Genomic DNA, 23,887 nt, shown 5'->3' on the forward strand with positions numbered 1-23,887 from the left:
TTGCCAATGACCATTTCACATCCATTCCATTCATATGTAAGGAGAGGACAGAATGTGTTACCTACCCAGACTAACATCTTCTAAATGATTTGCTCTAATTATCAGGCCATCAGCTTGCAGCAGTGCTTTCTTCAATGTCCATCCAGTGGCAGCAATTTTCAGACAGTGCATTTTTTCCTGCCATCTACTTTCTCCAAAGGCCAATCTTAGCTCCAAGATGTTAAGTGGTTTGCTGAGGGCTTTTAACTGAGAAAAACATTCCATGCCCTCTTTATCCTGCAAACAGGAGGAGGACATTTGATCAAGTGGCAGTGTTTCAGCAGCACTAACAAAACAACAGAGAACAAGATCTCTGACTGGAGTCAGAAATAAGATTTCAAATTCACATGCACACAACTCAAGTACAAGTAAACATAAATGAAACTGCAACAATTGCTTAGTAATTCCTTTGTAGCCCTACTCAATACAGCAAGGAGACAGAAACTGAAAGTCACAACAATTCTACCTTGTCCGGTTCAGGGTTTTTATCTTCATGAAGAGCATCTCTGCTCTGAGGAGAGCCTAAGGGATCTGGGATCATTCACCCTAGAGAAGAGAAGACTCCAGGGGGACCTTAGAGCTGCCTTCCAATACTTGAAGGGATCCTTCAGGAAGGCTGGAGAGGGACTTTTCATAAGGGTGTCTAGTGATAGGAGAAGGTGGAAGGGTTTTAAGATGAGGAAGAATAGGTTTAGACTGGATCATAGGAAGAAGTTCTGCAGTATGAGGGTGGTGAGACTCTGCAATAGATTGCCCAAGAAGGTTGTGGATGCCCCCTCACTGGGGGTGTTCAAGGCCTGGTTGGATGAGGCCTTGAGCAGCTGAGTCTAGTTGAGAGGCATCCCTGCCCATAGCAGAGAGGCTGGAGTAGATGATCTCTAAGGTCCCTTCCAACCTGAGCCATTCTATGATTCTAAGCTGAAACAAGTTTTTTTATCAATCTAACAAATCCAAAAGGAATGTAGTTTTGCTGGCCTGGAAAGCAAATGCCACTTATCTTTATGATTATTTTAAAACATGTTTGGTATTGCTGGAAAGACAAATATTTGGCAGACAGAGTACCAATACCTTAAAAGGAAGAGGTCTTCCTAGAGACTTCTGTAGTAACTTCACATTGGCAGAAATACCAGCAGGGTTGGCCAAGCAGCTCTGAATATGCTGTGAAACAGACTGAATTTCCTTGGAAACCCTTTGAGATTAAAAATAAAGCCCACAGTTAACTTGGAATGTGAGATAAAGAGGCAAAAGGATGCATAAGAAAAGTCCCTTCTTACAGCCTTCCACTACAGGAGCAACTGAAATTAAAAGTGGGCAAATGTCTCAATGATTATTTAGGTAAGAAGCTGCCCAATGGTGGTAATCTTGAATTTTAAAAATGAGCAGCTATGGAATAAATTGCACTTGCATCACTAATGGAATGCAGCTTGGGCACAAACAGTGTGAAATAACTCTAATACTAACAAAAGGGGAATTTATATAACCATGTCACAGAGACATGAATCGTCAAAACCACTCACTTGTGTTGGTCTGATCCAATGAGCATCTGAGGAATTCTGTCAATTAGATGCTTCTTAACCCAGTGCCAGTGAAGAGACAGAAGTGACAACCCTGGTGAATCCACTGTCACAGCATCAGAGACTGCCCAGAACCGGTCACGCCACAGCAAGCAGTATAAAATCTAACAACAAGCCAAAACCATTACATTTTCCAGTTGCTGAACCCTGCACCTTACAGAACACTTTGCACTTGAAGCAAGAGTAAAATGCAGAAACCTTGTCACCTCCATTAACTACTGGGGCAGACAATGCTTCCTGCTTAGTGGCACATAACCAGCACTCAAGTATGTGTTTCCAAAAATATGGCAAGGCTCTGCTGGCAGGTGGAAATAAACCAGTCAAAACCAAGTAATCCCTGCACAAAGTCTACTATGCAATTTTTGGATTCCAACAAAATGATCTTCATGGTCTAAAACAGGAGAGGGAGAAGTGAGCCAGCTCTGAGACACATGCTGACTGTCAGCCACCCAGGTTCAGATCTCTTTATGTGAGATGGATATGGATACTCCCTTTATCATTAGAGAACAGAGGCAATTTTATGGCACAATGGGTATCTGGGTCCCAGGTGTATACATTTAGGTAAGATAATTCCCACTATGAGGAGAATTGACATCCCACATAGGAAAAATGAGAAGGCAAATAGAGCCACTGAAATAAACACAACATTTGCCTGGGGTCAGGCATATTCTGCATACCAACAGAAACACTGTAGTTTATTTCTCGATCCCTGAAACTAGAAATAGTGTTCTGCACACTGTAAGTGTCACACAACTTCCATAAACGTACTATGCAAAGTCTACTCACATCATGCATGTCATCATCACTTAAGGCCACCTGAGTAGACTTCACCCAGTGAAATGTAAATGCATCCCAGAGTTCAAAGAAAGGAGCAAGGTTGACCACAATTGCATGAGGCAGGCAGTTGTAACTTCCTGGATCTGAGGTTTGGAGAAGAGGGAAATAAAGAAGACTGAATGCTCTAGTCACATAACATGACAAGTAGGGGTCAATTTCTCGTCACTTAGATCCCCTCTGTAGCTGGGGGCAAATCAACTGCTGAAAACAGATTCCTAAGTGTCAAAGCAACCAAAAGTATTCCTTCACTACTTGCACATTTCTCTGTTCTACTGCATTGAATATATATATATATAATAATACAGAATGAAAGAAACATTGATCAATTGCTTCTATGCAACATACTGATTTCATCACTGAATTCTTCCCCTTTGTTTTAGGAGCAAACATCCTAATTATGCTGAACAAAAGAAAGAGGACTGGAACAAAACACAACTGAAGACCCTGTCTATTCTTACTAGCTAAAGACAAAAATGCAGTTCCAGATTCTCTGCACCACCTTCCTCAAGTTTAGGCAATTAAGAGAGAAATGGCATGAACTGGGATGTTATAAATGGTGTAAGCATATAAATGGTGTAGCATAGAACCAAAAGGAACTCTAAAAATCAGCCCACCTTTGCGGAAATCCAGAGACATTCTCAGGACACTATTTCTTGGTTTCTTGATGGTAATCAAATTCTTCTCAGTGTAGCTTCTTTTTTCTCGGTCAAGAAACAATACTGCCCTAAAGTACAAGTTGTTAAAATTTCAGAAACATTGAAAAAAACCCAAACAGAACAGAAACATTCAGGTTGGAAAAGACCCACAGGATCACCAAGTCCAACATCAGTTCACCATATTCCCAAGCACCACATCCAAATGACCTTTAAACACATCCAGGCAGCACATTCCAATGCCTTTGGCCTTATGAGAATGGTGAACTACAAAGTGACATTTGATACTGCATTATGAAAAAAGAATCAAGTGCAGCATAAATAATCACTGGAATGCTGTTTCTGCAGAAACAAGGTTCACAAAAAGTAGATTCCTGATTCCAGCAATCACCAGGAAGGAAAAAGCAGTGAGCTAATAAGCATATGCAACATACACCACTTGTAGGATGTGTGAACAGCTGCTTCCTTTCACTGTAACTGTGTACTTTTACTCTTATTAGGAAAGGCAGTTCAAATCCAAAAGCTGGGCAGCAATTCAATTCTTATGTCAGAGACTTCACACTGTTGCTTCAGTCTCTTCTATGCTTTATCCTACAGTTCTTGTTTGTCTTTGAAGTACTCCAGCTTATATGGAATGCTGGGAGCCCTGTTCCCTATATTAAATGATTTGGTTTAGTCTTCATCTACAGAAAACACAAGGAAAAAAAATTACCTAGCTGTATGAACCTTCTACTTAGTATTTCAGATCTTATCTATCAAAAATCTAAACACATACTTGGCAAGGGTTTACAGAGCACTGACTACAGCCACCGGGCAACCTACTCAAGGCATTTTTTGTAACCCACCGATTCGCTGCAGACTTCAAAAGGATTAGAAGCTGATCTGTGTGTTCCATTTCTGTATCAAAGTTCATTGAATTTCTGATTATATCCAAAAATTGCACATTCCATCTTGGGTCCAGAGGCATCACATGTTCATCTGGAAAGTCAATAAGACAAGACAGCAGTGGAAACATTAGTGAGACTTCTCTTGATCCCCTTGCCTACACAAGAAGCTTAGGGAAAGAAAGAAGGAAGCCTAAAAGAAAAGCATAGTGTCAAGCTCCCTCACACAAGATATCTGAGCAGAAAAGCATTAGGTTGACTGCAAGTTTTGTAAAACAGAACAGTGAAAGTAATTTAACCAGTGGTAAGAGTACCCCAAAAGACAGCCTGGAAACTCAATTCCTTTTCCTTCACAGTCCGGGCAAGATACCTATGACCATTCATAAAGGGTGTATGTAGCTCTCATTCACCTAATAAGCTTGGAAAGGAAACCACAGGCCTGAGCTCCCTGTAAAACACTGAGGGAAAGTTGTAGGCCTTAACATGGGTTACAGATGGGCCAACACAATAACTGATGAGGAAAACCAGTCAGAAAGGCAGTGGATATATGCATTACTCTTAAGGACATCGCTTAACTCTGAGCGGTAGGAGTGTGCGTGGATGACAGATACACGCTCAGGATTCGTAGTTACAGCACTCATACTTAATTTGCTTAGGATGAATGCTTTTAATTGGTGTATTTGCAGTTCTAGACAGCAAGAATGGCTTTGTTGTTAGTTCTTTTGCAACAAATGCAACATATAATTAGAATGCAGCCTTTGTTTTGTTACACACATTCCTCAAGAAGGGTTGCAGCGTGTTCACAGAACAAATAAAAGGAAGCACCAATGTCTTACATATTTTTTTGTCCCCAGAAGTACCTGTCATAGTTGGCTGTAGCAACTTGATCATGTTACTGACTCCGGAGGAGAGGGGACTGGCATAGAAACTACCAAGGGCTACAGCACCTGCTTCCAGCTGAATCCGCACTGGATCTGTAGGTGAAGGGGACAGAACATAGGTATGAAAGACAGAGCATTTAATACAAATAAGGAAGAACAAGCAGCCTAAAGCTTATCTGTCTATACACTCTGCACATGCTGGTTGCACTTATTTTGTATGAGCTCTAAGAGGTCTTAAAGGCAGTCAGAATATCATGGCCAAGAAGATAAATCTGATAAAGAGTTAAACTGGTGATACTTCATGTATGCTATTAAAAATACAGCTTGTGAAAATCTATGACCTTATACCTTCAAATCACCCTCTCAGTACATCTATTTCCCTCCCTCTGTCACATGGGTCTCCATTCCCTATCTCCACTGAAACGAGCAGACCTTGATAGCACACCATCTTTTAAGGGTGTGCTGTCCTCAGGCTTATTTCTATCAGTACATGTGCCCTTCCCCCTTCCAATCTGTTTTAAAGCTCTTCCAATGACCCCTGCTAGCTCCTAGGCTAGGATCCTTCTCCCACTCTGAGACAGGTGTATCCCACCTGCTGCCAGCAGGCCTGGTGTCCTGTAAATAGACCCATGATTAAAGAACCCTAACTCTTGACAGAGAGACCAGACTTAGAGACAGGCATTGATCTGCTGGCTCTTCCTGCTTGTTTTTAAATCATTCCCACAACTGGGAGGATAGGGGAGACCACCACTTGTGCTCCTAATCCCTTAACCAGCCTTCCCAAGGCCATGAAGTTTAGCCCAAAGTCTCTTGTTATCCCTATTACATACAATTTGTTTCCAAATCTCCCTCCATCCTCAATGCCCTCGATACCATGTGGACATCTGAGAACTCCCAAACCATTCAAGTGATCTGACATGAATGTTTTCACAAAAATATAATAAATCAGCCATTACATAAGAGAAAGTTAAATGATCACATACCAAGCACTTGTGGCAGATTTTTGGCTAAGGAGTTAAGCCATTTAACTCTCAGTGTCCAGTCTTGATTGGTTGCCTTTTCTGTGAACAACTTCACTGAAGCCTGGAGAATTTCCATTTTATCCATCCAGTTTTCATCTATCTCAACAGCACTGAATTTGAGACTTTCAGGATTAGTGGACTGCATAACTTCTTGAAGATCTTGCAGAGTCAGTGGTAGCGTCCTGAAACACAAAGAAGTCAAACAATCAAGGGCTTGAACTGGCAGCTCCGGGAAAGAATGTATTTTGCCTGTGAGGCTACTCAGCATCTTCAGGCAAGAAGGCAGCTGGAGTGTGACAACCAAAGTTTCTATCCACACAATCTGGTCAAGACATAGTTTTGCAGAAAAAAATGACATGCCCCCAGTAGTTCACACATATCTTCTTGTTTTAAATTCATTAGACAAAAAATTGTGTCTTGCCTACCTGCAGTTTTTCAGGTTTAGTCTATTCAGACAATACATTAGGATCTGTGCATCACTCTGGACTGTAGAAAGAAGTGAATCTTCAGCTGCAAACAGACTTGTAGGTAGGGAGTCTGGCCACAATCCGATTCCCAGCAGGGAGTCACCCCAAGTTTCATGGGAAGCCAGAGATGAGGTACGCTTTGCAACCAATTCTAACACAAGCTACAACAATCAAAAAGCAGTTGAGTATCATATTTAAACATGCATTCAAGTACAATAGCTCAGAGAACTCTTCAATTACATGCATTTATGATGAAATCATTATAAACCAAATGTTTTACAAATACTATACAATCTACACAATAGAAGTACCCAACCCTTCCAAGCAAAAGTGAAATAACATACTAAACAGTTTAAAATAGGAAGTGAATATTACTATCTCCAGGTGACAGTATGTACAGTGTTTCAGGCTATAGATTCATCAGTATTAACATCTCAAAGTCTTAAGTTGAAGCTGTTAAAAAAACCCAAACAAAGAGAGGCCTTGAGCACAAGCCCTATGAGAAGAGGCTGAGGGAGCTGGGATTGTTTAGCCTGGAGAAGAGAAGGATCAGGGGTGACCTCATTGCCCTCTACAACTACCTGAAAGGTGCTTGTAGCCAGGAAGGGGTTGGTCTCTTCTCCCAGGCAACCAGCACCAGAACAAGGGGACACAGTCTCAAGCTGCGCCAGGGGAGGTTTAGACTCGAAGTGAGGAGAAAGTTCTTCACTGAGTGAGTCGTTCATCATTGGAATGTGCTGCCCAGGGAGGTGGTGGAGTCACCATCCCTGGAGGTGTTCAAGAGGAGATTGGACGTGGCACTTGGTGCCATGGTCTAGTCGTGAGGTCTATCGAGACAGGTTGGACTTGATGATCCTTGGGGTCTCTTCCAACCTTAGTTATACTGTGATACTGTGAAATAAGCCTCCAAATTCCAACTGGGATAGAATCTCCAACAAAACACATTTACCCCTGGGGAATATCTCAATAAGCATGTCACAGATTGGCATTCTTTACACCATTCTCACTCATCTGACCTCTGTCTTCAGTGGCATGCTACCAGGTTGAGAACATATGCCATCAAAGAACAGCTGGCAGCTCAAATTCACCATAGTTTACTGTTCAGTACCAAAACCAAACAACCTCTGGACCTTCCTCTGATCTGTTAGAGTAAGTTACATGTAGGACTGTACTGATTACACAAACCAAAAAAGAGCCAAAAAAGTCTCAGAATCTGAAAGGCACAGGAAATGTCCCAATGACACTTAACCTCTCCACTTCATCACCTAGCAGATGCCCCAGAGGATTTTAAAATGGTTTGGCTCATCTCTCCAAGAGCACAACCCTCATCAAGCACTTAGAGAATCTCTGGTCTAGCATCATGAAATTATATTTTTCACATATCTTGATGATGTAAGAAAACATTATAGGTTGAGGATCCAGGAGGTGGACACAGAAAATTGTGTTATTTCATTCCATAATTCTGCATCTCCCTCTATAAAGAGAGTTCACAGACAATTCTCTCTCTTTCTCCCTTCTCTCTGCTCCCAGTACACAGTGGCTGTTATCTCTCTTGGTTTGTGGGGGAGTTTGCAACCTTCTTGGCAAGCTAATTTCTTGCTGCACAATTGGGGGGGGTCAGGGAGGCCTAGTAGGGGGGCATGTTTCGGAAGGTTTTGGCCTAGCAGCGAGGCCTGGTTGGGCTCAGCTAGGAAGCTGGGCCTGAACTGATTCTGTTTGTGTATATATTCCCTTTTTCCCTGAATACCTTCTGTATTTCTGTATATACTTGTAAACAGTACTCCTACTCAACCTCCCATTCTGTACCAGTGTTTTTATTTCACTCCCTTGTGGGTATAATACCTTTCTGTCCACTCAAACCAAGACAGAAAAGCTTTCAAATACAGGACTGTTACCTTTTGGTTCATCTGCAGTTGTTGTGAGGAGCCATAAACTTCCCAACAGGCTCTGTAAAATGACTTTGCTAATCCGAGGCCTCTTTGCATCTGCTGCACAATTAACACAGCAGCCTGAAGCAAAGGTGACAAAGATGACACAGAACCTGAAAGATACACAGCATTTAGGATGGTATGAATGTTTAGTAAGTCAGCCCTTCAACAATTCAAGGACAAATACCAGCTCCAAAACAAATGAATCCTAACAGGTCCTGAAAATGGAAAGGGTTCTTCCCAAGGTCAGTAAGAAAATTTGACAAGACAGGAAATATCAGGTGACAGCTCAAAAAAAGGTATCACGAAGCTAAGATGAATGAAACTCAGTGCCATCCTGCTCCAAAGAACTAGAACAGGCCTTGTGCAAAACCTCTATTTCACCAATTTTCCCTTGGAAGTTGCTGCCTTCCATGTAGCAAGACAATTGATTCTTGCCAGCCTCTGGTATCTCTTTACAAAGCACTCTAGTTACCATCAGATCTCTTCCTGAGAATGCAAGAAAGAAAAAAAAAAACCAAGCCAGAAGAACTTGATTGTACTTCTATGCCTTTACTTACACTGGTACATAAGACAGTAGAACAACCAAGCTTTTATACTGAAGAGTGATTCCAAATACATGTAATGATCCCAGGCTGTTAACAAATACCGAACAGACTTTTTTTTACCTGCTATTGCTGCCTTGGTTTCTGAATGCACAGCCAAAAGCGCATCACACACGCTGTCTCCCACTAAACCCAAACCATGCAGGAGCAACTTCAAATCCAGACTGTCCAACACATTTCCATCATTCTCCCCAGGAATGTAAATTTCAATCCCACGATTCCGCATGGCTCTGGATATCTCCCCATGAACCGGATCCATGGAGAGGAAAAGCCTGTTGGGTATTAGAATAGCTCAGTTGGAAAGGACATACAACCACCACCCAATCCAACTGCCTTACAATCTTGAGATGTAACTTAGGGCTTTAAACTATTACTCTGGAACCACCAAAAATTATTCTTCATATAAGCAGGGACACTGCTATCTAGAAAGCCAGAGACATCTACTGAATTTAAATGAGAACTCTGTATGAATAATTATACTTTGAAATTAGCCACGGATATAGTGCATGATTTTTAACTCAGTTACAACTCAGAATGTAGATTTTATCATTTGCCTACTTACAAAAAAAAAGTTATACTATGCCTCTGAGCTATAAAGAAGACATTTAAATGTCTTAGCCTTCAGATAAATCTGTGCTATTTAAAAAGCAAAGTATTCAACACCCTGCTGCTAAGGAGGCATCTCTCAGAAGCAAGGAGCAGAAAAACCTTTTGAGACACAATGCAGCAAAACATGGTTTTGAAAAGTCAAAGATCTTGCTTCCAAATCAGAGGCACATTAGTTCCAATGTTCTTTTAATAAATTTGTAAGAGGCAGGAATGATACACAACACTTTGTATATGCTCCTCCCATCTCCCTCAGAGACTACTTTAAGGCTGAGAGAATACAGACTGTCTAGTTTTATAGGGGTTTTGGATATGGTTTTTTTGGGGGGGCTTTTTATGTTCTGTCACTGTGGGAAACTCAGATTCCTGGACAATGTGGAAAAAGCTAGGAAGAAAATTATTATGTCCATATGCCAGCTTTCATTACCAACATATCTGACTACTTCACCACCTTCAGCACATGTATCCTCAACTCCTGTACAGTGAGAAAAAAAAGGAAGTGCTGAAATCCTAAACTAGAAATGGAGAATCAAGGCAGAGGTACATTGCTGTGATTTTTGCAGTGTACTAGTCTGTGCTGCAACAGGGATATAAAGCCAAGCCTCTCAAACTCACTGTCATATGCTTCTTGCAGTGTAGTTTTCTTCCTTGCCCAGACAGGCAGTGTCAAAATAGTACATGACAAACCGAATTCAAAATACCAAAAGACTGGCTCAATACTGACATTTTTTTCCTAAATCTACTAGGAAAAATAAATGATGGAAAAAAAAAAAAAAGGTGGGGGGGGAAGGGGCAGAAATGCAAAGTACCTGAAGTTTGGATGAGGAGCTATTGTAGGAATTGTGCCATCTATCACACCCCTCTCACTCATGGTAAGAACGCCTCCTGGTTCGAGCAGAGCATTCAAACGATCCAGCACAGAAGGGCTATATTGAAAAGAAATTGGTATGGTTATAAGAAGGTAACTATTTGATTCCCTTCTAGCCTGAACAAAAATGATACCAGTCCTAAGCAAAAAGCCAAACAATCACATCATAAGATAACAGGAAAACTATCAACTGTTAAGCTAAGAAGGAAGATACTCCTCCAGAAAACACAAGTTGCTGCTCCTTTGTATCATCCAAATGCAAAAACTTCAGTTGTGAACCATGCAGTAAGAGGCCACCAAAATGTCTTACTTGCAGAAGTTAACATTGTCCATCAGGAGCCAGTCTCCAGACTGCAGGGCCTGAACCAGCATCCCATCCACCCACTCAAAAGTGCCATTGCTGTTGTGGTCAGCAGCCTGGGCCTGCTGCAGCTTGAAATGCCGGAACTCTTCTACCAGGTGAGCAAACTCTGCAAGGAAGTGTATCTTATATCAAAACTAGTATTACTGAGGTAGCTTCCTGATCCTTTCAAGAAAAATAGTAGTTATTTTGTTAAGAAATATGAACGCTTCCTACTTTGTCAGGGAACATAATAACAGAGGCTCCAACTCTTCAAGTAGACCCCCATGGGCAAAATCCACAAAGAAAGAGGGAGTGCTCACAAACAGAGAGAAATGTAAACTAGGCTGACACTTTCCTCCATCCTATTATATGAAGTTTGATGGATATTAATGCCATATTTAATCAATGGGGGGTTTAAAAGAGAAGAAAACACAGTCCACACATTATTATGCTGACATTTGTAAAGCTTGACGGAGCAGTGCTTCAGAGAACAAATCCAAGAGCAGAATATCCAAATTCCCTTTCCTAGGAATACAAGATAAGAGCTCTATTGCATCATATATTGAGCTTTCACTGCACATATACAGATTATTTCACTGCACTTATACAGACGACACCAAGCTGGGGGCAGGAGTTGGTCTGCTGGAGGGTAGAGAGGCTCTGCAGAGGGACCTCAACAGGCTGGGCAGATGGGCAGAATCCAAGGGCATGAGATTGAACACATCCAAGTGCCGGGTTCTGCACATTGGCCACAGCAACCCCTTGCAATGCTACTGGCTGGGGTCAGAGTGGCTGGAGAACGGCCTGGCAGAGAGGGACCATGGGGTGCTGGTTGATGGTAGGCTGAACATGAGCCTGCAGTGTGCCCAGGCAGCCAAGAGGGCCAACGGCATCCTGGCCTGCATCAGGAACAGGGTGGCCAGCAGGAGCAGGGAGGTCATTCTCCCCCTGGACGCTGCACTGGTTAGGCCACACCTCGAGTACTGTGTCCAGTTCTGGGCCCCTCAGTTTAGGAAGGATGTTGACTGGCTGGAACATGTCCAGAGAAGGGCAATGAAGTTGGTGAGGGGTTTGGAACACAAGTCCTATGAGGAGAGGCTGAGGGAGCTGGGGTTGCTTAGCCTGGAGAAGAGGAGGCTCAGGGGTGACCTTATTGCTCTCTACAACTACCTGAAGGGAGGGTGTAGACAGGCGGAGGTTGGTCTCTTCTCCCAGGCAGCCAGCACCAGAACAAGAGGACACAGTCTCAGGCTGTGCCAGGGGAGGTTTAGGCTGGATGTTAGGAAGAATTTCTATACAGAGAGAGTGATTGCCCATTGGAATGGGCTTCCTGGGGAGGTGGTGGAGTCACCATCATTGGAGGTGTTTAGGAGGAGACTTGATGGGGTGACTGGTGCCATGCTTTAATTGATTAGGTGGGTTGGATTGGATGATAGGTTGGACATGATGATCTTGAAGGTCTCTTCCAACCTGGTCTATTCTATTCTATTCTATTCTATTCTATTCTATTCTATTCTATTCTATTCTATTCTATTCCTCTTATTTCCTTCAGAGGAACATACAGTCTTACATCAAACTTTCCACCACACCTACCTGCCTTTGAGTAAGAATTTATTTTGTTGTTTAGTCGCTGAGTAAGCACAAGTATTCCCTCCAGTTTGCTCACTAATTCAGCTGTAACACTTCTGCTTCCTTCACCCAGAGATTTGGGTTTGTAGTTCAGGATGAAACTGCTCCAAGCACGCAGCACAACTTCAGCATCCTCTGCACAGATCTCTGCCAGGAGAAGACTGTCCCTTACGAGGGTGCTCACAGCATTCCCCACTTTTTCCAAGAGCTGCTGCCACGGCCTATTGATATCAACCTGCAAACATGCCATTAGAAAGTTAGTTCATCCAGAAGGCTGTGGTGCCTAAGGCTCCATTTGGTGTTTAAACACCAAGATCACAGTGGACTGGCCACTGTCAGGTAGGAAGAAGAAACAGTGCCATGCTTCCAAAACAATACCTGCTCAAATCCACCCAGGAGCTCAGTTGTATCCATTGCACTGTTCATTGCCATGATTTTGAGCCGATGGCCAGTCAGATGGGCCAGCAGCTCAACAAGGCTGGTTTTGCCAACAGCTGCTGGGCCCACCAGGATGACCATCCAGCTCATGTGCACACATTTCATTATGGACTCGAGGGACTGCAGTGAGTGATGCAGAAGTAAGAGATTCCTGCCAGGACGAGGAATATAGTTGCCACGAGAAAGAACTGAATAACCAATCTGGAAGGGAAGAGACACACATGGGTGAGTTACTCAGAGGCAAATGGGAGGTCAGCTCTGTAAGCTGCTTCCTTTTCTCTCCACTGACAAAAACCTCTTGTCAACGGCTTACCTGAACATTATATGGAGTGATGTGAAACTCCCTGGTTCCTGTATACACTTCAGCTTCTTGGCCAAAAATGTCTCTAAATATGGATATAACCTAAAGGGATGAAGGAACAGAAAAGAAACTTATCAGTCCTAAGTTTTCCATTATCCTAAAAATTTACTCCTAAGGTAGCCTTCCCCCTCAGCTCCACAGCAGTGTTATAGTAACTAACATGGTTTAATCACAAGGGCAACTTATTCAAAGTGCAGCAAACAGTAACAGTGAGTGTGAGCTGCCCACAGCAACCTCTTCATTAACCATGCTTTCCTGTGACTTGAAATACTATGAAATAATGTTTCTTTTCCACAAGGTACTGGAAAGGAAGTCACTCCATAAGTAAGCTCTTTTATAACACACAAAAATATAATCCTACTACAGGAAGAGAATCATGAGAAAAATATCCAGTTAGTAACCTCAGTCTCATAATCTGACTGACTTTTCATTCAATACCATTTTAACACTGTGAAATTAAACAAAAGCAAAGGATTTCTAGGCAAGGGAGGGATAAATAGGTGGCAAAGGTGGAATAACAACTGCAGAGTTTGTTTTATTAGAGGATCATTAAGCAGTGTGTTTAACACAATGAGGGGAGCAAAAGAAAGAAGTGACAGACAAATAAATGTCATTTAAAAGAAAATCCAAGCCAGAACAATTTAGAACTACAGGACACTACTTTTATTTACTCTCCTGACACAAATGCTTGTTTACTATGTAACACCACTATTTCTGTGCTACCTATCTTCTTCCTCACAAACATGCATCCAGCCCATGCCACATCCATGAGACCATTATTATTTTACACAGACTCACACAATACCAGGTTTTGCTCCATTTAAGTAATTCTGCTTGCCTTCATTTATACCACCTTCCTGCTCTTATAATAGTATGTAATTAAAGGGAAATTTCAAATGACAAAGGGAAGCAGGGACTGAAGTTGAACCTCAAAACCCCAAACGAACTATTTTGGTAACAGATAATGTCTATGAATGAATTGCAAGGCACCTTCAACTTTACACTTTTATTGCTAGAAATAATTCCTCACAATCTGAAGAGCAAGGAAGAAGAACACATAGCTCACCTTCTCTTTGTCTTCCCTGGTTCTCATTCTTTCTCCATATACCAAAAATACATGCTGGCCTGGGTCATAACATGCTGGTGACTGGTCAACCAGCATAAGCTGGCACCAGCGGAAAAGATCACGTAAGTTGAACTCCCAGGGTCCACCTTTCTGGCCCCACTTTTTTTCAGTCATTACTTCTTTATCAATCTGGAAAAAGTAGCAATTAAAAAAAAGTGTTTATTGTAGCCATTTACTTCTTCAAGGATTTTTTTAATAGAAATTGAACTGAACTTCTGCCTTTGTCACTGCTTACAACACAGAGGACAACAGAAAGAGCAAGCTGTAGTCATGCTTCTGAAGATAACGGAAACTGAAGTTTGATTTAGTTTGCCTCTTCTCTGCTAATTCTTTAACACTCATCTCTGCTTTCCTTTTCACTCTTGCACTCCATAAATGAGTTTTCATGAGATGCTGCCACTAAAGATTTTACATGAAGCCACAGAATATTACTTTCAATTAATGTTACTACAGTTCTTAGAATCATAAAATGGCTTAGGCTGAAAGGGACCTTAGAAACCATCTACTCCAATGTGAAGATCAAATGCAATTTCAGAAGCACAACCATAAATAAAAGTCTTACTGCAAATTTTATATCCTGCACTTAGCACAAAATGGCAGCATCTAAACCACAAAATGCTAGTAAGTTGATGTCTTGCAATTAATCTTGTTGAAAACCTTTTATAGTAGGAAAATTTTAGGTCTGACCACCTCTGAATCCTTCACAGACAGATTCTATCATGATAGATTTTCCTTTCATTGGTCTCTTAGTGTTCCAGAGGAGTTACACATATTATTACAGGAAGAAGCTTCTGTAAAGGTCAGTAGCAACATCCCAGAATGAAGAAATACACATTTTATTTCCTGTTAAGATACAGCTCATTTTGTTTGTGATTCAAGAACAATCCATGTGTGGAAAACTATTTTCCCAATCAATTCACCAAGCTACCAAACCATAACTATTTCTACCTTTTGTAGAATGAAGGGGTTTTTTACATATGTATTTTATCTTATGTGAAAAGTAGTACCTCTTCAGTTATCAACCAAGCATCTGACTAAAGTGGTACAAGAATTCAGGTGGGTTTTAGTGGTATTCTTTAATTTCTGGGTTTTTTTCCCACCAACACACTTGTCTATAAAAATGATTTGAAATTATAATCATAGACTTAATTTTTTTTTTTTTTAAATCTTACTGCAGTCTGCCTGCTTCTACACAAAATAAATTACATGTTTATTTACCTTGTTATTGAAAGCAACCATTTTGGCAATAATGCTTTTATCAATGGCAGGAAACAGCGTGTTCCCAATAAATTCCATATCTTCTGCTGACAGTGGATCAACATACACCTGGAGAATCAAGAGCATGCTGAGTGTTGATATAGTCAGAAAACTACAAGACAGGATCATAACATAGTTTAAACCAAACAACTAAGCTTGCCTGTGTAAATCTATTAAGGAAGGACTTGGGCAGACCCTTTCTTCCACCTCCTTGCCTGTACGGATTTTGGCATCCAAAAATCTTAGTTGTCTTGTGCTGCACGTGAAAATTCATTCCCAGCTCTGGAACATAAATCTCTGCTCTGTGGTCAAAGCATGCATTTAGCCCTTCCAATACAGACTGAGAAGCCAGATTCAGCTGAGGAGAGAAATAAGGATACAATATTATTGCTCCACAAAACACTTTTGCTTCATCTCTAGTTTAACATTCACAAAGGTAAAACTAAACTTCTTTGCTGTTCTAGCGCTGTCATATGTTGTTACCTCCAGCTTGACTGTTGTTACGACACTGGACCAACTAACCCTTTTCCTTATGGGCACTTGAGAGCTGTACTGTGTTTTCACCATGATAACAAAAGTGTTCTCCACTGCAAAATCTGCATGTTCAAGATGTTTCTTCTGAGCTTACGTTCATACACTTGTGACATTCAGAGTGGTTTCTTTGTTTTCTTGGGGTTTTTAAATAATGACATTTTGGGACACATTTAAAGACTGGTCATTTTCATTGCAAAGAAGTGAGCTCTATGCATACATATGCTTGACAGCACATGAACAAACCTCTGGTGCCAGGATAGCTTATATTAGAATACAGAATTAACCAGGTTGGAAAAGACCTACAAGGTCACCTAGTCCAACATGTCATCCCACGCCATCTAATCAACTAAACCATGGCACTAAATGCCTCATCCGGTCTCTTTTCAAACACTTCCCAGGATGGTGACTCCACCATCAACCTGGGCAGCCCATTCCAATAGCCTATCACTCTTTCAGTGAAGAATTTCCACCTAACATCCAGCCTAAATCTCACCTGGAGCAGCTTGAGACTGTGTCCTCTTGTTCTGACAAGAGGAAATTTCCATGGGAAAAATGGAATTCTTCCTCACGATGATCTTGAAAGTCTCTTCCAACCTGTTTATTCTATTCTAGTCTAGTCTATTCATCAGTACCCAATGTAGTCTCAGCAAAATTTCTTCCATTTCAGTGCAATTCTACCCATATAAGAGCATGTGTACCAAAACATCTGCTAAAGCTCTTCCCAAACCCTTTCAAATGTAAATCAAACCTATCTTTGGCTTTGGGCAGTAATTTAGGCTGAGATTCCATCCTTGTTTTTTTGTCTAAAAGAAGTCTAGTCAAAGCCTGTTTTTTACAGAAGGTTTCTTTTACAGAATTAACCAGGTTGGATAGGACCTTCAAGATCATCAAGTCCAACCTATCACCCAACACTATCTAATCAACTAAACCATGGTACCAAGTGCCTCATCCAGTCTCTTTTTAAACACTTCTTTACACTCTCTCTAGAGGGCCAGTGGGCAGAGTGACTTAGCAGAGGGAGATCAATTTTCTGAATTGAAAGGATTGTGCTCATATATGCATCTAGTGCTATATTGAAAAAGTAAGCAAATTTTATTTTATTCCCTTGAAGGTATTTAGCCAAATCATCACTCTTGCATTCCATTTCATTTGTGCCCTAAACTTGAACTTACCTCATCTAACACAATCCAGTGACCAGCTTTTAATGCTGCTAGTAGTGGTCCATCACGCCAGGCAAATTCTCCTCCTTTCCCACCCTCGACTGGCAAGTCGGCCCCAAACAAGTCTGTCACATCCTTTAGGAGTAAAGAAAAGTGGGGGTGGGGATGGTGAAAATTACAAAGCATAGAAGTTCATAAACAGTCTTTTCAAATCAAATCTTACTTCACATTTGTGAAGAAGGTCTTTGAAAAAACAAATAAAAAAATAAATCAGTAATTACAAGATGCTAAAAGCTTTTCTCCGATAGGACTCCAGTGGCCAGCTACTCACACTGACCAACAAAAACTTAAACTGGCACAGAAAAGCTAAAAAGCCATAAAACTGTTTCCTAAGTAACCTTATAGAAGCCAAGAAAAGCAGAGTAGACAAAGATATGCATGTCTTCACTTGAAAAGAACAGAAAAATCTGGGAATTGGCATTCGCCCACAGAAGCGCGCTGCTCCTTCTGGTTCTCCCTCCCCATTTAGTTTTCTCTTGAGCCCAAGAAGGAAAAACTGACATTTCAGACTCAGTGCCAAAACTAAAAAGAACTACACTTCTTAAGCTAAACAAAGCCTCCCCCCTGCCATAAACACCACGTTACAAAGAGAGCATTTTATTCTACCGTTTGCTCAGACAGGTTGATTCGAACGAGATAGTTTCCCGAGGCTTTTGCCAAGGCAGCAACGAGACTGGTCTTGCCCACTCCTGGTGACCCCTCCAACAAAATAGGTTTGTTCAGCTGTAGGGCTCTTAACAGTCTTTGTGCATTCACTGCTGTAGTGCCAGCATTTAAAGCATAATCAGTAATGCTGCTCCTCTGGAGAATGGGGCCTAAACCAAAGGAAAGGCAAAGCAGAAAACAATTAAACCAGAATGTTCATGCTGGAGCTGCTGACAGTGTGCTTCTGTACAAGGTCATTCTGCCTTTTAATTGCTGATCTCATTGCAGCAAGCTCCCATTCTCAGAGAGCAGGCACACATCCTTTCCTTGTGACCCACAGTCGTGCCTCAGCCTGCTTCCACGTATTTATGTTGAATTTTGCAAAAAGCATAGGAATATATGATGTGTTCACCATGAAACTTTTGACACATCCTGGTTCAGGACTCACACTAGAGATCTGGAAAATCAAGCTATCAGTCTGTGGACTTCAGACATCTGGATCTAAAACTCAAAAGCAGCTTTTGAGGATTTGACACTGCCTGATACAATTCAGTCACATTACAGAACACCAAATGGATCTGTTCAATACATTGCCAGCTCTGTGAAGGAAGAGTGCTTTAACCGAAGTGCCCTGCTAGGCACATACTTTCTTTACTGTTCCTGTAACAAAGCAAGGAGAGAAAACAGAGCTTGTCTGCCAAATTCTAGCCAGTATGGGTTGTGGGGGCATCACTCCCCAAATTCTGTAACACAGCATTGCCCAAGTATACAAGATATGAATTACTAGTTTCTCTCACACATCTTGATGTCTATTTAGTACAAAAGAGATCTGTCCTTTTGTGACCTAATTAGCAGAGAGAAACTTAAGCAGTTAACTAAAAAGCCCTACCTTGTGCAACTTTATGCATGACTGACACAATCCACAAATATCAAATCATTCAAACAGGAATGATTAATACAGCATTAGGAACAGTTCCAGGTACTAAAATCCAACCAGCTACACTAGAAAACTCACAGGCATCACTTTTTAGTCCCATCATTGTGTTTTAAGGGTAGAAATTTGTATGTGAAAAAATTTGAGTGGCTATGACAAGGCAGAGAAGAAGACAAGGAAACATTAGTCTCCATTCTGTTCAGCACTGTACTCAGGACTCCTGCTTCCCTTTACTGAAGGGCCAGGATGAGCTGTACCTTTAGTTATTGCAAGTTAGCAGACATTCTGTCCATGCAAAGTGACAGAAATTACAACTCTGTGAGAACCTTTGTTACACAAAAAAGAAATCTACTAAAATTAGGTCATTAACCAGTAATTAAAAGGAGGAAAGCAATTAAGAGATGTGTCTCATTACTAATTACTATCAACACACTTGGAAGCAGAAAAGGCATTTTTCTAAAAGAGAACAAACTATACAGTGTTCTGTAATGGTTCAGGTATCCTACTTAGATTTAGTGAGTAACAGAACTATGGGGAATAAAAACCACAGAATAAATGTCCACCCACTCCCACAAAGACTCTTGCCTCTTGGAATAAAGAAAGGGTAGATTCCCATAAAGTTGTCCATCCATACAAACTCTTTCTCCTTTCTTCTGTCATAAATCTTTAGTTCATTCTTCTGATAATCAGTCAGCTCAAGGAACTGACTCATTTTCTCACACAGGAATGTCAGGCATTTTTCTCGAGCTAATAAAGCTGTATCAGCTGAGCAGGATGTTGTACCTGTAATTAGAAAAGTTGAGTGTGCTTCACAAACACAACTGTGCAAGTTCAGCTTATGAGTAAGGAACTCGGTTACTTCCCAGATGCACTTTGTGCCACATTCTGTTTGAGGTTTATATTTCATGCTAGTGGCCTTACTTGTCAGTGCCTCCAGTACTTTATACCATGGACAAACTGTTCTGATAGCAACAGAATTAAGGACACTTTATTTCCAAACCCCTTTCTTCTATCCTTACTATCACTGTGATCCAGGCCTCCTTTCCTTACATTTCTTGCGGCTTTTCATTCTTTTTTTCTTTTTCCACTCCTATAGTTCCCATTTTTAAGCTGGGCCAAACATGCATTTGTGATACATGGTCATATAATTGAGTACTTAGAGGTAATAAAAACCACATGCTTCCTTGATTTGTAATTTGTAGCCTTTGTAAGATTATTACTCCTATCCCTAATTCACTTAAGCTTGCTGTATTATTCAAACTCATAGAAACACAGAAAACATCTCTTTCAAAGAGATCTCAAAGATCATCCAGTCCAACCCTCAACCCAGTTGAGGGTCAAAAAACTTACTACTGAAACACAAAAAAGGCAAAGGATGTACAGGATATTGTTAAATGGAAGTGAAAACTTCTCCCTCAAGAGCTCCGTGCTGCAAGAAAGCATCCTGCTTGCACTCTACTCAAAAATATTATTGCATTTCCTGCTACCAAATGAGCACCGAGGACTTGCCTGATCCTATTCCATCAATGTATACCAGACATGCAGCATGGATAAAAGACATCATTGGAGAAATGTAAAGAAGGTTATATTCCTTGGCAGAAGTTGACTCTTCATCCTTGACCATGACGTTCATAAAATTAACCCATGACAAAACATCTCGCGCACTGAGAATACACTGGCGACCAAACTCTTGGTTCTTCAGCCACTCCACAAAGTCCATCATGAGTTCTGCTATGTCTGCCCCTGAAAAGGCTGTTAAAAATAAAAATATAAAAATACAAAAATAAAAATGGAGTTATCACAGAATTTTATTGGTCATATCTATTACGTTACCATACAAGAGGCGTCACTAAAGAAGGTACGGCTGTAATGTACGAGCAACATGGATGCATACTCTACCTCCTGACAGGCAGGATAACTGAAAAGTAAGTCCATACCTGTACTGTTGGTAGAGATTATCTTAAATTCAAGTAACAGGAGAGAATCAAGTCATATGTACTAACAGTGAAGCTGCTGGAAGAAAATTGTCAGCTCTTTCACCACCTTACATTGAAACTGAGATTGGGCACTGAAGGGCTAGAGATAATTCACCCAGATAGTGAAGTAAACACAGCCTTCTGGCTAGTCATATAACACAAACAATGAGGGAAGAACAGTTAAAAGTATTTCATAACTGTCCTCAGAGAGAGATATTCCTAAAAGATAAACAGATACTGTGGTGTAAATTCTGAGGAAAATTTAGCAGCCTCCAAACTCAATTTTTAGGATCATAGCATAGCATCAATAAGGCTGGAGAAGACCCCAGAGATCACCAAGTCCAACCTGTCACCCAATACCTCATGACTAACCTAAACTTAATTATGTAGAAAAGTTATTAAGACAAGCAGAAAATAAAATTACAAATGGTAAGAAGTATTTTGGTTGGACAGTTTTCCTCCTTCAAAGACTTTTTACACTGGAACTAAAGCACATGTGGGCTTGCAATAATGCTTTCAGTTGTCATGCTAGAAACCCTTGTGTAAGAAAACTTACAGAATTTTGAACTGATTTTATTATTAAGCTCCAAACCTAGCAGCAAGTTTTGGCAAGTTTCTTAGCTATATTGGATACCAACAGGTATAGAAATACCCAAATACCCACCTGGATGGTTTATTCCACCCACAGTCAATCCAGGATGAAGATTGTGTTTCACAATCTGTACCAAATCATCGCGGCCGTTGCTCTGTGGACACCAGATTTCTGTAAATCTGTTGCGTAATGCAGGAGAAAGCTGCAAACAAGCAGAATGACAGCAGTGAAGTCAACCTCACATCATATTACTTAAGGCTGCAGTTCACTGGAAACCTTGTAACCACAATACTTGCAAACAATAAAGAAATCAAACTAGACTCTTCCGAGTTGCTGGAAGTGTCCACTGAAGGGCAACAAAGCTGGGGAGGGGTTTGGAGCACAAGCCCTGTGAGGAGAGGCTGAGGGAGCTGGGCTTGCTTAGCCTGGCAAAGAGGAAGTTCGGGGGAGACCTTATTGCTGTCTACAACTATCTGAAGGGAGGTTGTAGCCAGGTGGGGATTGGTCTCTTCTCCCAGGCAATCAGCATCAGAACAAGAGGCCACAGTCTCAAGCTGCACCAGGGGAGGTTTAGGTTGGATGTCAGGAAGAAGTTCTTCCTAGAAAGAGTGACTGGCCATTGGAATGTGCTGCCTGGGGAGGTGGTGGAGTCACCATCACTGGAGGTGTTTAGGAAGAGACTGGATGGGGTGCTTGGTGCCATGGTTTAGTTGATTAGATAGCGCTGGGTGATAGGTTGGACTCAGTGATCTCTGAGGTCTTTTCCAACCTGGTTAATTCCATTCTATTCTCTAAATTTGACAGTCACTTTGGAATAAAATCTTCAGAACAACTTGGATTTTAAGATTTCTAGTAGTAGCATCAATTCAGGATATTGCTGATAAAGATAGTTTGAAAGACTATAGGAAGAAATTGAGCTGGTTTGCTGTTGAGGAATGGCTTGTAAAGACATGGTTCTATGGAATTATGGTTTGAACAAGAGCATGTAGGCCGGACTCCATCTTGTTATTTACTGCTCACAGTAAGCTAGTGTGTTGATGCAGCCAGGCCACCGTGGCCTTGTAGCTGTGCTTGCAGCTGCCTGCAAAGGATAACAGGATACCAAAGCAAGGTCACTACGCCCTTACAGGCGATAACAAGTAAAGAAGAATGTAAAACAGAATTCTTGTGATTATCTCATCAGGATGGGAAAGCAGGATGTTTAACCACAGAAGGTGGGGTTGTCAGCTAGGCTACTGCATATAAGGACTGTCTGATGCTCAATAAAGTTGGATTTTCGTGGATCATATTGATCGTTTGCAACCCCTTCTTGCGACAGTTTGCAAGCACCAAAGCTCCATTTTATTATAGGAGGTCATGTCTACAGCTGTGTCCACATACCACTGCCACATAACACAATTATAACTCTAATTCTTTTCACAGCTCTTCTTTTCACTCTTAGCTACCAACATGGTCTGAAAGCTCTCAGGTTTTTTTTGTCTTAAGTATAACCTAAGCTTCAGAAACCTTTTTTTTGTTACATTTAATGAGAAAGGTCTTTTGGGATGCGATGTTCATATTTGGAGAGAATGACAAGATGACTTCTAACTGTCACTTTGTCACTTTCTGATCAGTATTAAGTAGAATAACCTATTGTACAACTTAATACATGTCAATGTTAGAGCTGGAATGACTTGCTTCAGGAGCCACACTCCTGAACTTGAAGTCTTCTACATATTGAGCCTATCTTGAGTATTTACAGGCCTGAGTTTTCTTTGACATTCTGCTTACACTGACAATATGACAGCACAGAGATTTATGGAAAATGCATACATTCTAAGCCACCTTGAGAGTGATGAAGTAGATGCCTACTAGGAAGCACTGGATGCCAGAATTGGCATGATGCACTTCTGCATTGCAGCTTCCATCAATGAAGAGTCAATATGACCAAAAGTAGTGTGCTGTACTTCCAGTTCCTTTAACATTTACCTCTTTCTTCCCAAAGTCACCTCCTGGGTTCATGGTCGCAAGGATACGAAATTTCTTTCCTGCAACTAACAGTTCTACCTCATTCTCCTCATCATCTTGACCACCTTTTTCAGCAAGCACCAACATCTTTTCAGCTTCAAGAACACTACAGAGAAAGTTAAAAATATTGTTTATTTCAAATTCCACTTCATACTTCCAAAGGTCACAAGAAAAATCTCATGAATCAGCCTGATCAAACTTTTATTGCCCTAGAATTCCTGTTAAAAACTTGAAATTTGTTCATCCTCCCCAATTTCTGATTTTGTTCAGAAGGAAACTTTATCCAGCCTTGCTGGTAAAGGTTCAGTTCAAATGATCTGTCACAAAACTTTCCTAATAAAGTATGCATCTCACAGCTCTCTACAAAAGCAAAGGCAAAATTTATTCATAGGAGCTAGATAAAGAAATATGCACAATGAACCACTACTCAAGCTGACAGACTCAATATCCACGAAGCATTC

General features: G+C 41.1%; 1 protein-coding gene across 1 annotated transcript in view; it reads right to left on the reverse strand.

The window, feature by feature from the left end:
- The window catches only part of MDN1 (midasin AAA ATPase 1), a 116,805-nt gene that overhangs the window by 50,542 nt on the left and 42,376 nt on the right, over positions 1 to 23,887 (reverse strand). The window contains exons 33-57 of the mRNA XM_054162495.1: positions 23,388 to 23,532; positions 21,492 to 21,621; positions 20,361 to 20,603; positions 19,437 to 19,634; positions 17,879 to 18,087; positions 17,225 to 17,347; positions 15,679 to 15,876; positions 15,480 to 15,587; positions 14,202 to 14,390; positions 13,088 to 13,177; positions 12,715 to 12,975; positions 12,301 to 12,571; positions 10,675 to 10,834; positions 10,306 to 10,422; positions 8,954 to 9,162; positions 8,253 to 8,398; positions 6,316 to 6,518; positions 5,852 to 6,072; positions 4,848 to 4,961; positions 3,949 to 4,081; positions 3,065 to 3,174; positions 2,400 to 2,533; positions 1,557 to 1,717; positions 1,108 to 1,228; positions 66 to 276 (exon numbers count right to left, since the gene is read on the reverse strand). Of these exons, the coding sequence (XP_054018470.1) occupies positions 66 to 276; positions 1,108 to 1,228; positions 1,557 to 1,717; positions 2,400 to 2,533; positions 3,065 to 3,174; positions 3,949 to 4,081; positions 4,848 to 4,961; positions 5,852 to 6,072; positions 6,316 to 6,518; positions 8,253 to 8,398; positions 8,954 to 9,162; positions 10,306 to 10,422; positions 10,675 to 10,834; positions 12,301 to 12,571; positions 12,715 to 12,975; positions 13,088 to 13,177; positions 14,202 to 14,390; positions 15,480 to 15,587; positions 15,679 to 15,876; positions 17,225 to 17,347; positions 17,879 to 18,087; positions 19,437 to 19,634; positions 20,361 to 20,603; positions 21,492 to 21,621; positions 23,388 to 23,532 (4,205 nt within the window). The remainder of the gene's footprint in view (positions 1 to 65; positions 277 to 1,107; positions 1,229 to 1,556; positions 1,718 to 2,399; positions 2,534 to 3,064; positions 3,175 to 3,948; positions 4,082 to 4,847; positions 4,962 to 5,851; positions 6,073 to 6,315; positions 6,519 to 8,252; positions 8,399 to 8,953; positions 9,163 to 10,305; positions 10,423 to 10,674; positions 10,835 to 12,300; positions 12,572 to 12,714; positions 12,976 to 13,087; positions 13,178 to 14,201; positions 14,391 to 15,479; positions 15,588 to 15,678; positions 15,877 to 17,224; positions 17,348 to 17,878; positions 18,088 to 19,436; positions 19,635 to 20,360; positions 20,604 to 21,491; positions 21,622 to 23,387; positions 23,533 to 23,887) is intronic.

Source organism: Dryobates pubescens, chromosome 6 (genome assembly GCF_014839835.1).
Source record: "Dryobates pubescens isolate bDryPub1 chromosome 6, bDryPub1.pri, whole genome shotgun sequence".
Classification (NCBI taxonomy): Eukaryota; Metazoa; Chordata; class Aves; order Piciformes; family Picidae; genus Dryobates; species Dryobates pubescens.